This window comes from Mytilus galloprovincialis, chromosome 2 (genome assembly GCF_965363235.1).
Source record: "Mytilus galloprovincialis chromosome 2, xbMytGall1.hap1.1, whole genome shotgun sequence".
NCBI lineage: Eukaryota > Metazoa > Mollusca > Bivalvia > Mytilida > Mytilidae > Mytilus > Mytilus galloprovincialis.
In genome coordinates this window covers 102808594-102823237 of record NC_134839.1, presented here as the reverse complement: position 1 = coordinate 102823237, position 14644 = coordinate 102808594, and the positions used below count along the sequence as shown (strand labels likewise).

The 14644-nt window shown below is 33.8% G+C and overlaps 1 protein-coding gene across 1 annotated transcript in view; it reads right to left on the bottom strand.

Moving 5' to 3' along the window:
• Positions 1–14496, bottom strand: part of LOC143065189 (general transcription and DNA repair factor IIH helicase/translocase subunit XPB-like) — a 31478-nt gene extending 16982 nt beyond the window's left edge. Inside the window, exons 1-5 of the mRNA XM_076238607.1 lie at positions 14312–14496; positions 7375–7470; positions 6932–7053; positions 4834–4914; positions 115–270 (exon numbers count right to left, since the gene is read on the bottom strand). Of these exons, the coding sequence (XP_076094722.1) occupies positions 115–270; positions 4834–4914; positions 6932–7053; positions 7375–7470; positions 14312–14339 (483 nt within the window). The 5' untranslated portion in view covers positions 14340–14496. The remainder of the gene's footprint in view (positions 1–114; positions 271–4833; positions 4915–6931; positions 7054–7374; positions 7471–14311) is intronic.
• Between the last annotated feature and the right edge of the window lie 148 nt (positions 14497–14644).

Sequence of the window (14644 nt, the reverse complement as noted above, 5' to 3'; positions counted from 1 at the left end):
CAGGTTATTGATGTTATACTACAGAGTTAACATTGCACATTTAACTGTTGTATAAAGTTTTTTATAACCTACATTAGGTTAACTAACATCATGATGTCATACACACAGTATTACCTTAATGAATTCTTCAATTCCATTAGGTAGAGAAGTTTTACATAATCGACGTAGATATTCTATAATATCATTTGTTTCAAGTCCTACAGATACTGCTGCATACAAAGAATAAGCTGTCAACTTGTATTCATGAACAAACTGAGGACGACAGACAGGCTGCAAAACAAAAAAGTTATCATTTAGTTTTCAACAGAAATATTGGTGTTTTTTTCAGTAAATATGTTTCACTGCTTTCATTTCACAGTGGACAACATTTAAACACACCTCATCTAGACAAAATGTTACTTTTTCTTTTGAAAATTTGAACGAAAAGTAGCATAAATTTTTTTAAGGAAACAAAAATTTCTCTTTAATTTGCCATCCAGCATACTAACACAATAAAAAGCATTATATACAATATGCACCAGCTGTGACTTTGAAGTCCAACATATTAACTTGGGCCATGGGCAAAAAGTGGGTACAGTCTGTGCTTAAAAGAAGTAACAGAAAAGTTAACTCTATTCTAAAATAATGGTACTTGTGTTAAGATTTTCTGGGTTGACCTTGATATCTTCTTCTACAACAAGAGGCTCTCAAGAGCCTGAATCGCTCACCTTAATTCTTTTGGTTAAATCTCTCATCAATGATTATTTTGGCTTTTCAATTTATTTAAATGTTTTTTGGATCGTCCTATTTTCTTCAAAAGCCAAAAAAAATAATCATTTTCTCCTATGTTCTATTTTAGCCATAGGAGCTATGTTTCTTGACATACAAGGAAATAAAATATAAAATTTATACTAGATACTCTGAAACTCATTTAGCCTAAGTTTGGCTGAAATTGATACAGCAGTTTCAAAGGGGAAGATTTTTTAAAGTAAGTCAACATGATGAACAAATTGTGAAAAAAGTCTTTAAAGGGCAATAACTCCTTAAGGGGTCAATTGACAATTTTGGTCAAATTTACTTAATTGAAGATCTTACTTTGCTGAACATTATTGCTGTTTACAGTTTATTTCTATCTATAATTATATTCAAGATAATAAACAAAAACAGCAAAATTTCCTTAAAATTATCAATTCAGGGGCAGCAACCCAACAACAGGTTGTCTGATTCATCTGAAAATTTCAGGGCAGATAGATCTTGACCTGATAAACAATATTACCCAACGTCAGATTTGCTCTAAATGCTTTGGTTTTTGAGTTATAAGCCAAAAACTGCATTTGACCCCTATGTTCTATTTTTAGCAATGGCGACCATGTTTGTTGATAGATCATAACTTCGGATACAATTTACAAACTAGATACCCTAAGGAACATTCAGTTAAAGTTTGGAAGTATTTGGCCCAGTAGTTTCAGAGGAGAAGATATTTGTAAAAGATTACTAAGATTTACGAAAAATGGTTAAAAATTGACTATAAAGGGCAATAACTCCTAAAGGGGTCAACTGACCATTTCCGTCATGTTGACTTATTTGTAAATCTTACTTTGCTGAACATTATTGCTGTTTACAGTTTATCTCTATCTATAATAATATTCAAGATAATAACCAAAAACAGCAAAATTTCTTTAAAATTACCAATTCAGGGGCAGTAACCCAACAACAGGTTGTCTGATTCATCTGAAAATTTCAGGGCAGATAGATCTTGACCTGATAAACAATATTATCCCATGTCAGATTTGCTCTAAATGCTTTGGTTTTTGAGTTATAAGCCAAAAACTGCATTTGACCCCTATGTTCTATTTTTAGCAATGGCGACCATGTTTGTTGATAGATCACAACTTCGGATACACTTTACAAACTAGATACCCTAAGGAACATTCAGTTAAAGTTTGGAAGTATTTGGCCCAGTAGTTTCAGAGGAGAAGATTTTTGTAAAAGATTACTAAGATTTACGAAAAATGGTTAAAAATTGACTATAAAGGGCAATAACTCCTAAAGGGGTCAACTGACCATTTCCGTCATGTTGACTTATTTGTAAATCTTACTTTGCTGAACATTATTCCTGTTTACAGTTTATCTCTATCTATAATAATATTCAAGATAATAACCAACCAGATGCTCCGCAGGGCGTAGCTTTATACGACCACAGAGGTTGAACCCTGAACGGTTGGGGCAAGTATGGACACAACATTCAAGCTGGATTCAGCTCTAAATTTGGATTGTGATTAAATAGTTGACACAGCATAGGTTTCTGACACAGAATGAATGTGTTCTAATGAACTTAAAATTTTTGTTTTCTCTTAGAGCAATTCACTATGCTGTTGAATATTAATCCTCTCAAAAAAATGTTTGAAGAAATTTTCTTTTTTATTTATGAAATTTCAAATGAGAAAAATTGAACCCAATTTTTTTAATCACATCCCCCTTTCCCTTATTCCAAAACTAATCTCAATTAAAATTTCTAATGGAGTTTGCAACAATAACTACTCATTTAAATACATCATAAAATATTAAGATGTAAAAAAACTGCTTGTTATCACTGAATGGTAAAGATTATTTTAATTTATCAGTTGGTAGTAAAAAGTGAATATACATTGTATATTGTATATAACAAAGATTTAAGTTGATTCTGGACAAAGAAAGATAACTCCAATTAAAAAAAAATCTTGCTATTGCACAATATTTGCAATTAGATATTTCTTGCTTACTATTCTGGACAAAGAAAGATAACTCTAATTAAAAAAAAATTTGCTATTTCACAATATTGTGCAATTAGATATTTCTTGCCATTGCACAATACTGTGCAATTGAAAAGACTTGCTATTGCACAATACTTAATATAATAATTTTAGATCCTGATTTGGACCAACTTGAAAACTGGGCCCATAATAAAAAATCTAAGTACATTTTTGGATTCAGCATATCAAAGAACCCCAAGATTTCAATTTTTGTTAAAATCAGACTAAGTTTAATTTTGGACCCTTTGGACTTTAGTGTAGACCAATTTGAAAACAGGACCAAAAATGAAGAATCTACATACACAGTTAGATTTGGTATATCAAAGAACCCCATTTATTCAATTTTTGATGAAATCAAACAAAGTTTAATTTTGGACCCCGATTTGGACCAACTTGAAAACTGGGCCAATAATCAAGAATCTAAGTACATTTTTAGATTCAGCATATCAAAGAACCTAACTGATTCATTTTTTGTCAAAATCAAACTAAGTTTAATTTTGGACCTTAATGTAGACCAATTTGAAAACGGGACCAAAAGTTAAGAATCTACATACACAGTCATGACAGTTAGATTCGGCATATCAAAGAACCCCAATTATTCAATTTTGATGAAATCAAACAAAGTTTAATTTTGGACCCTTTGGGCCCCTTATTCTGTTGGGACCAAAACTCCCAAAATCAATACCAACCTTCCTTTTATGGTCATAAACCTTGTGTTTAAATTTTATAGATTTCTATTTACTTATACTAACATTATGGTGCAAAAACCAAGAAAAATGCTTATTTGGGTCCCTTTTTGGCCCCTAATTCCTAAACTGTTGGGACCTAAACTCCCAAAATCAATACCAACCTTCCTTTTGTAGTCATTAACATTGTGTTTAAATTTCATTGATTTCTATTTACTTAAACTAAAGTTATTGTGCGAAAACCAAGAATAATGCTTATTTGGGCCCTTTTTTGGCCCCTAATTCCTAAACTGTTGAAACCAAAACTCCCAAAATCAATCCCAACCGTTCTTTTGTGGTCATAAACCTTGTGTCAAAATTTCATAGATTTCTATTAACTTAAACTAAACTTATAGTGCGAAAACCAAGAAAATGCTTATTTGGGCCCTTTTTGGCCCCTAATTCCTAAAATGTTGGGACCAAAACTCCCAAAATCAATACCAACCTTCCTTTTGTGGTCATAAACCTTTTGTTAAAATTTCATAGATTTCCATTCACTTTTACTAAAGTTAGAGTGCGAAAACTAAAAGTATTCGGACGACGACGACGACGACGACGACGACGCCGACGACGCCAACGTGATAGCAATATCCGACGAAAAATTTTTCAAATTTTGCGGTCGTATAAAAACAGCAAAATCTCCTTAAAATTATCAATTCAGGGGCAGCATCCCAACAACAGGTTGTCTGATTCATCTGAAAATTTCAGGGCAGATAGATCTTGACCTGATAAACAATATTACCCCACGTCAGATTTGCTCTAAATGCTTTGGTTTTTGAGTTATAAGCCAAAAACTGCATTTGACCCCTATGTTCTATTTTTAGCAATGGCGACCATGTTTGTTGATAGATCATAACTTCGGATACAATTTACAAACTAGATACCCTAAGGAACATTCAGTTAAAGTTTGGAAGTATTTGGCCCAGTAGTTTCAGAGGAGAAGATTTTTGTAAAAGATTACTAAGATTTACGAAAAATGGTTAAAAATTGACTATAAAGGGCAATAACTCCTAAAGGGGTCAACTGACCATTTCCGTCATGTTGACTTATTTGTAAATCTTACTTTGCTGAACATTATTCCTGTTTACAGTTTATCTCTATCTATAATAATATTCAAGATAATAACCAAAAACAGCAAAATTTCCTTAAAATTACCAATTCAGGGGCAGCAACCCAACAAAGGGTTGTCTGATTCATCTGAAAATTTCAGGGCAGATAGATCTTGACCTGATAAACAATATTACCCCGTCAGATTTGCTCTAAATGCTTCTGGTTTTTGAGTTATAAGCCAAAAACTTCGGGACAGGTGAGCTAAAAAAAGAAAAATTAAATCTTACTTCAGATATGGCAATCAAAAAATCATGTGCATGTTTGTAGACTGGAGAAAATGATTCCAGAAATATGTGTCCATTTGGAGCCTAAAAAAATAAAGATATAAATACAGTTAACTCTCGTTGTCTCGAACTCGGTTGACTCAAAATTTCGCTTGAGTCGAAGTTTTCACGTGGTCCCGAACTTTGTTCCATATAAATGTATGTAATTCGACTCCTGATGAGTCGAAATTGGATGAGTCGAAATTTCGGTTGAGTCAAACTAAATTTACGATCCCAAGGTTAACAACAGCATTCAAAATTCATTATTTATCTCGAACTAATACACATATGTCAAAACATGACCTCCGGCATTTAAATAGATTGACGAGTTAATCTGACAATACACATGTAATTAAATTTCCAGTCACTGACCACTGTATTGATTTAATGACATGCTATTTAAACGAGTGTTTACCTAAGAATATCTTTTATAGAATTTTTATAAATGATTAGTGATACGTTGTTAATGTTCATGAAAATGTATTTAAAATGTTTACAAAACAATTAATTGTGATTTACACTAATGAGCTTGGGTGTGTATAAAGTAAGGATTATGACTTCCGTTGATGATCACCTAAAAACTACTCAATCGGCGTCTTTAATCTTGTTGTATTTTCTTTTGAAAAGAAAGAGTGAGATAAAACAAAATGAAGAGAGATCTTTATTTTCTAAAATCTCTTGTATCCGAGAATAAACATTTTTTTTCAACTGTAAACAACCTGAATAACAAAACTATCGATTGGAAACTACTCTCTGTGATAAAAGCCATAGGAAAAAAATGTAACTGAAACAATTGAATAAGTAAAAATAATGTTATTATAATAATGAAAGACCATAACATACAAATACATGGATCTGATACCAGAGTATCGATCCCCTTCCCATATTCACCCGGATTTATTTTAGCTTTACCAAAGTAAGCAAGAGTTGTTTCTCTTGTTCTGTCAAACTTCCGGTTTTCGTTTGAGTCGAACTATGTGTATCTCGAAATATTTCTCTGGTCCAGCTGACTTCGAGATAATGAGTCGACTGTACTTTAATAAAACGTATAGATATATCTTGTTGCAGTGCCAACAAAACTTTAATAACTATGACTGGATTCTACAATGTATGTCATCACTTTGTGTAAGCCGTCTATTTACACACAGCAAACCATTCTGTAGCATTATAAAGATATTAAAATTTCTCTAATTCTTTATCAATGTATCCCTTTCTGCACCCATTGTAAAAAAAAATTAATCAACAAGTGGTTCGTTTGATCTCTGTTCTTCATTGGTTTAAATCCTATTATGATGTCAAATTTTCTTGCTTTCCTCTGAATTTCCTATTGTGACATAATGAAAAAAAGGCCACCATGTCTGATGACGTAACATAGAAAGAACACATCTTTTTGCAGATCATTCAAAAAGAAGGAATAAGTTTGCCTGCATATTGATTGAAAATCAAAAAAGGGAAACAGTTTCCACCACCAAATCTCGTGTAATACAATATTTATCCAATCTTAACAGTTAAATATTTAAAACGCAGGCCGAGCCTCACGTTTTAAATTTTTAAATTCAAGTGTCTCAAGCAGATAATTATCATACCACACTCGATGCAGTGGTAAAATCTATATTTATCAAAACTCTGATTACTGGCTATAATTTCAATTTATGTTTTATCTTTTTGCTTTAAAATTAGATTTTTCATCTCTGAAATTTTTTTGTTTAAGACAACAGGTCATACATGTACAGAGCATTTTGCCTTTCTTTTATTTGTGTTCAATTTTGACAGACAATTTTTTGTTCCATTGAGACAAGGCACTTGCATGCTTTAACTATCATTCAGACAATGATTAATTGTGAATTTGTCTTTCAAATAGTGTTCCTTCCTTCAGCAAGCTTACACATAAATAGATTTCAAGCTGTTTATAACTTGTATTTACTACCTAATTTAAAAAAAATAATCAAAATAAACCCATTATAATGCTCATATAAAATCTTTAAATATTCATTTACACAAGTTACAAAAAACATGTGCCTACATTTGTAGAACTATGATCATTCTTAAGTTCATTACTTACAACAAACAATGGCCTAGAATTATGATCATTCTTCAGGTCCAGTGTAGTTCTGTAATCTTTAGCACCAAATTCATCCTCCTTTGCTGAATCATCAACCTGTCGTGTGGCAGATTCTGGTACAGCTTTATACAAAATAGAAATATTTGTATAGTTAAATAATCATGAACATAATATTAATATATCTCAATAAGTTTTGATGAACAGGTTGTGAAAGTTTCAAAACAATGAACTAGAATGAAAACTGTGTGTAGTACTTATGAATTCCTACAACTAAGTCATTTGAAAGTTCCATCAATGAAGTATGGAGTATGTGATGTTTACCTGATTTTACATCAATGAAGTAGGTCATGTTTACCTGATTTTACATCAATGAAGTACAAAAATGTAGGTCATGTTTACCTGATTTTACATCAATGAAGTACAAAAATGTAGGTCATGTTTACCTGATTTTACATCTTGTGGAGACTCTTCCTCAAAGTCATCATACTCTTCTGCTGCCTCTAATTCTACCTTCTGTCTTTTCTTTGCCTTTCTTTCTTCTGAAAAAGAGAGCAGTATGCAACTCTATCTAAAGATGGATATTACAATGTATGAACATCATCATACATGTACATGTATTAATTATTCTATTTTATTCTTAAATAATTTAGTGAAGAATTTCTCTTATTACATTATATAAATTGGATTTCTCTGCATACAAATATTGAACTCTCTCAAGCTCAATTTGTCTGCCAAGACAGGTCAGTCAAACTTGTATCAAACATTTTTTTATCATTATAAGAACATCATAACATGTATGTTTGGTTTTCCTGTTTGAATGGTTTTACACTAGTAGTTTCTTTGGACCCTTTATAGCTTGCTGTTCACAGTGAGCCATAGCTCACTGTTGAAGACCGCACCTTGACCTATAATGGTTTACTTTTATAAATTGTGACTTAGATGGAAAGTTGTCTCATTGGCACTCATACCACATCTTCCTATATCTGTGGCATGTATGGTCATTATTAGTATGATAGTGCATGTATGATCCCTACAACTAATCATATGATTTAAATATTACAATAGGCTTAGTAATGTATTAGCATATTGTCACATTATAAAGGGTTGGATATTTTTGAAAAGTCAGAAGGTCCTTACTTTAGCAATAATTTTGACAATGTTATTGACAATATCATAGTGTACACAATTTCTTTCAAACAGAAGTACCGTTTTTTCTAATAGCTAGCACAAAAAATTCAGAATGGGAATGGGGAACATGCCAAAGAGAAAACAACCTGACCAAAGAGCAGACAACAGCTGCAGGCTGTCAATGAGTTTTCAACACAGCCAGAAAATCCCAAACCCAGAGGTGGGTTTCAGCTGGACCCTAAACAAAATTAAGTACTAATTCAGTGAAGATGAAGTCACACTAAAATAAAATAATTTATATGTTATCAAGGTTTCAAAAGCAATGCATATATCAATGTATATTTTTTTTATGGTGAGTCTGCAGTGGTACAAGTTCCCAATGATTGCAGTTGTTCCACTTGGTAGTTAACCTTGGTTTTATTTGACTGCTAGAAGTTCAAGTTGACTTAGTATGAAGATGTAATAGTATGAATGGACTGGTTTCCCTGGAAAGAAAACTGAGTTTGTGTTCTATAGTACAAAAGTTATTAGACACAAATCAGACAAATGTTCACTACAACAGGGATCAAAGGTGAGGTCTGACTGACCTGCCCATAGTAAATGTAAATGATTTGTTATTTTGTCCCATACATATGAATATATATAATTTAGGGGTGGGGATCTCAACGGTTTTCAAGTTCTCAAACAGGTAAGGGTAGGCCGAGGATTTAGGGGGGGCAGGGGGCCCCGCCCCCCCTGTTAGGAAAAAATTGGTTGCTTATATAGGGAATCACTGAAGCGTGACTTAAGCGGGCCCCCACTTATGAAAATTTCTGGATCCGCCACTGGGGGTAGGGTGACCCTAGGGACTTCCCCTACATTTCATTTTATTTGTTATATTGTCCCATACATGAATATATATGGTTTAGGGGTGGGGATCTCATTGGTTTCCAAGTTCTCAAACAGGAGGGGTAGGTTGACCCCAGGGACTCCACCTATATTTTATTTAATTAGTTATATTGGCCCATACATGAATATATATTGTTTTGGTGTGGGGATCTCAACCGTTTCCAAGTTCTCAAACAGGAGGGTTGGGGTGACCACAGGCACTTCCCCTATATTTCATTTGATTTGTTATATTGTCCAATACATGAGTATATATGGTTTAGGGGTAAGGATCTTGACCATTTCCAAGTTCTCAAACAGAAGGGTGTACAGTGACCTCAGGGACTCCCCCTATCTTTCATTTGAAATGTTATATTGTCCCGTACATGAACATATGGTTAAGAGGTGGCGATCTCAACGGGTGTCAAATTCTCAAACAGGAGAGGTGGGGTGACACAAGGGACTCCCCCTATATTTCATCTGATTTGTTATATTGTCCCATACATGAATATATATGGTTTAGGGTGGAGATCTGGACCATTTTCAAATTCTAAAACAGGAAGGGTGGGGTGACCCCCAGCGACTCTTCCTATATTTCATTTGATTTTTCATATAGTCACAAACATGAATATATATGGTTAAGGGGTGTGGATCTCTACCGTTTCCAAGTTCTCAAACAGGAGGGGGTGGGGTAACTCCAGGGACTCCCCCTATATTTCATTTTATTTATAATATTGTCCTATACTTGAATATATGCAGGGGCGGATTCAGGCGGGGGGTTGCGGGCTTGCACCCCCCTTAAATTTGCAAAGCATGGGTTGTTCTCAGCTTAATAAAGAATATTCCGATAACTTTACCTCAAATTTTTTTTAGCCTCGCTCTGCTCAGCGAAAATTTAAGTTTGCGCCCCTCCTAACCTAAAATCCTGGATCTGCCCCTCATATGGTTTAGGGGTGGGGAGCTCGACCGTTTCCAAGTTATCAAACAGGAGGGGGTAGAGTGGCCCAAAGAATGCCACCTTTATATCATATGATTTACTTACATTTAGGTATATATAATATAGTTGCATTATTTGTGAAAATAAAGAAAGAAACTTTCAGCTACTTTAATTGACCCCTCAAAAATGTAGAAAAACAAATAACCCTTCGAAATTGCAGTAATATGTTTACACTTTAAAATCATCTCACATGCATTATCATCATTTATCACTGATAAAGAAAATTTAGACTGTGACCATGAACATGTATATTTTTAGATATACTGTTCCCAGCTGTCACGTTGTATTGGATTTTTAAATTAAAATTTGTCAAAAAGTAATTTTGAGTTTCTGTTTAAAATATTTTCTGCTTTTTCTTTCTTTTACATATATCTTTTGGTTTACAATTCTAGTGTTTATATTCATTTACCATGCATAGATTTATTTTTTCACCTACTTTGATTTATTTTGTAATTGATCGCCGAACCCGGAATTATCCTTATCCGCTTCCGGAATCAGATCCGATATTGTAAAATTTTGTCTTCAAGGCCGCCATTTTTATGTGTTTACATAACCCGAATAATGTCAGTTGTTATATTCCGCTGATCTCTGTCTATTCTCCGATTGCTACATTGCTCGATAGGCTATAGGCCGCTAGAGGGCGCAGAATTATTCGAGAGTTTACAATGTTGTTTTTGTCAATCAGATACGATTTTACTCGAATTTATACAACATTTGTCGGCGATTTTCTGTATAAAGCTAGCGGTTGAACAAAATGAACATCGCTGTCATGAATAATAATGATAAAAATAAGTTTTTAGCTCGTTTAATTGGAGACTTTGGTGACTTGCATGGAAGGTTTGCAAAGTAATTTAAAGTGGAAGGTGACTACGTCGGGCGTAGCTAGAAACCAACTATCCTGGTCGAAATTCCGCTTGCAAAAGTGGAAGGTCGCGGACCTCGGACCACTGCTAATTTGCACACCTGCCTCCAAATTCAAAAGCTACGAAAATTTATTTTTCTAATTTGAAATTGCCGCCAACAGCATGAACAGTTGAACTTATTATATAATAGACTACTGACGTAGTTTTACTATGTATTGATGACAAACAATATCCCTACGACTTTTGCCATTTGGGAAATCTAAACTACTTGTCTTAAGAGATTTTCGGCGATTAAATATTTCATACAATTGTTCTTTGACATCTTAGCTAAAAGCACAAGTCATAATGAACTACACAAGGATTCTTAATAAGCACTACTTCCTATGTGTAACTTCAAAACTTTTGGATAAATCGATGATCATTTAAGGTTTTTCTGGTCATATTTTATGTAATCCAGAATAAAAAGTATTAAAAAAGTGTTCAATTAGTTATATATAACATAGTAGCGATCTAGATAATAACAATGGCAAGTATTTCAGCATTTATTGGGTAGAACACAAATCTAGGGTGCTCGCATAATGCAGCTTAACTGCATAAAAATCAGCTTTAATAAAAGAAATCCTATTCTGGTGTCAGATTGAGAAAAAAACTGAAAAAACTTAGCAAAATGACAATGATATAAGTTTGCATATGATTAGTTTCCAAATTTTTCAAATGTTTCTATTACAGACAGATGCTTCTGATAGAGGAAGATACAGACTTGACAATGTGGATGTGTTTCTATTTCAGACAGATGCTTCTGATAGAGTAAGATACAGACTTGACAATGTGGACGTGTTTCTATTTCAGACAGATGCTTCTGATAGAGGAAGATACAGACTTGACAATGTGGACGTGTTTCTATTTCAGACAGATGCTTCTGATAGAGGAAGATACAGACTTGACAATGTGGACGTGTTTCTATTTCAGACAGATGCTTCTGATAGAGGAAGATACAGACTTGACAATGTGGACGTGTTACTACTTCAGACAGATGCTTCTGATAGAGGAAGATACAGACTTGACAATGTGGACGTGTTTCTACTTCAGACAGATGCTTCTGATAGAGGAAGATACAGACTTGACAATGTGGACGTGTTTCTACTTCAGACAGATGCTTCTGCTAGAGGAAGATACAGACTTGACAATGTGGACGTGTTTCTATTTCAGACAGATGCTTCTGATAGAGGAAGATACAGACTTGACAATGTGGACGTGTTTCTATTTCAGACAGATGCTTCTGATAGAGGAAGATACAGACTTGACAATGTGGACGTGTTTCTATTTCAGACAGATGCTTCTGATAGAGGAAGATACAGACTTGACAATGTGGATGTGTTTCTATTTCAGACAGATGCTTCTGATAGAGTAAGACACAGACTTGACAATGTGGACGTGTTTCTATTTCAGACAGATGGTTCTGATAGAGGAAGATACAGACTTGACAAGGTGGACGTGTTTCTATTTCAGACAGATGCTTCTGATAGAGGAAGATACAGACTTGACAATGTGGATGTGTTCTCTATTACAGACAGATGCTTCTGCTAGAGGAAGATACAGACTTGACAATGTGGACGTGTTTCTATTTCAGACAGATGCTTCTGATAGAGGAAGATACAGACTTGACAATGTGGACGTGTTTCTATTTCAGACAGATGCTTCTGATAGAGGAAGATACAGACTTGACAATGTGGACGTGTTTCTATTTCAGACAGATGCTTCTGATAGAGGAAGATACAGACTTGGACAATGTGGACGTGTTTCTATTTCAGACAGATGCTTCTGATAGAGGAAGATACAGACTTGACAATGTGGACGTGTTTCTACTTCAGACAGATGCTTCTGACAGAGGAAGATACAGACTTGACAATGTGGACGTGTTTCTATTTCAGACAGATGCTTCTGATAGAGGAAGATACAGACTTGACAATGTGGACGTGTTTCTATTTCAGACAGATGCTTCTGATAAAGGAAGATACAGACTTGACAATGTGGACATGTTTCTATTTCAGACAGATGCTCCTAATAGAGGAAGAATCAAAATACAGATTTGACAATGTGGACCACAAAAAGTTAACCTTGATCACTAATCCATAAAATGACAAAGACATGCAAGATCTAATAAACCAAATAAAGTAGTCATGATTGTTAATGATAAATTCAAGCAATTGCAAAAGATGTAAGATGAATGAATGAATGATTAGCCTCCAATTGCAATTTAAATTCATATTCAGGATGAGCACTTAAGTTAATGTGATATAAATAATACTGGAACGAAAAACTGAGCTAGATTTTCATATGATAGCATTTCTCTTTGACATCGCGTCTTCCAGAGAAAGACAGGCTAAGAAAATGAAGTTCTGACTACTTAGGGTGTAGCTAAACAAAAGAAGTCAGACAAAGAAGCACTGAAAGTTTAAACAATGATAAAATAATTAAAGATATGATCATTATGACAGTGAGAAACGTCCGCGAAAATTTCAGTCTCATTGGCAGAAATATCGCCCTTGGCTCAAAATTTACAGGGCATCAACATGATCAAGTTAAAATTTATCCAGATCCTTTGTAGAAGTTCCAGAATCATGAGCTTTCATGTCGATCCGGCCTGTCAATCCGGGTGACGGTGTAACGTAAAAGAAGAATATTTTCATTAGATGAGTTTATAACAACTATGTTGTTTATGTTTTCATTACAAGTCTTCAAGATTATTGAGTATAATTATAATAGAAAAAAATTGGCAAGTAACACACTGCCCACACTAAGGACTATATTCGTGGACAACGAAAATCGGACAACAAAAATCAAAGGACAATAACTGTGTACTCGGACCATTAGATAGATGATATTTTAATTGTTAAAGATAGAATAACATATTGTAGATTTAGAACAGGAAACCACAAGTTACTCATAGAAACTTGTAGATGGAATAACATTGAACGTAACTAAAGATATCATTGTATTTGTAATGTATTTCATTGTAACAAGATTAGAGATGAATTTCATTACATTTTGCATTGTACTTCTATTGAATATTTTCAAGCACAATATTTGAATATTATGCACAGAACTAATAAACTGAGGAACATATACTGTTAGATATATTGTTCCCAGATATACTAAAGTTTTAAAATACAAATAGAAAGATACCTTTTCAAAACTGTACTTTGTGCAAATTGATTCTGCCCATATAGATTATTCATAATTTTATCATGGGGCCAGAACAACCTGATACCACCTGTAAATATCGTATTAAATACAATGTACTAAACCCACTCTGTCTCTGATAGGCATGGTGCTTTAGGGAGAGAAACGCAAAATCTTAAATTGATCCAATCAAAAGTCAATGTCTGGACCTTTTATCATAAGGCGTGGACCTTCCACTTTACTGTTGTAAAGGTTCAGGAATTTTCAGTGAAATAGTTCATTTTCAACACCTGTCTGCCATCATAATTTTATCAACAACAAAAAATAAAACTTAAAAGAAATAACCTTTATCTTTCTTGTCCCGTTTACCCATAGCTAAAGCTACAGAACGGCGATGATTTTGTGTTTACAAGGTCACATGGCTACTATAGAAAATAATCTCTCATGCAGTTACAAAACTGAAAATGTGAAAAAAGAACAGACTGCTTTTACGTCTCGCTTTAACAGCAAAAATTTTGCGGGTAAATTTACGGCAAATATTGCACGACACCTCATTTTAGGCTACTTTTTTTTCATTAGTGAAAAAAACATGTATGATTTGCTTAAAAAAGCACTTGGAATGAAAAAAACTTTTATTTTACTAACTAAATGTAAATTCCGTTTATATTAAAAAAAATA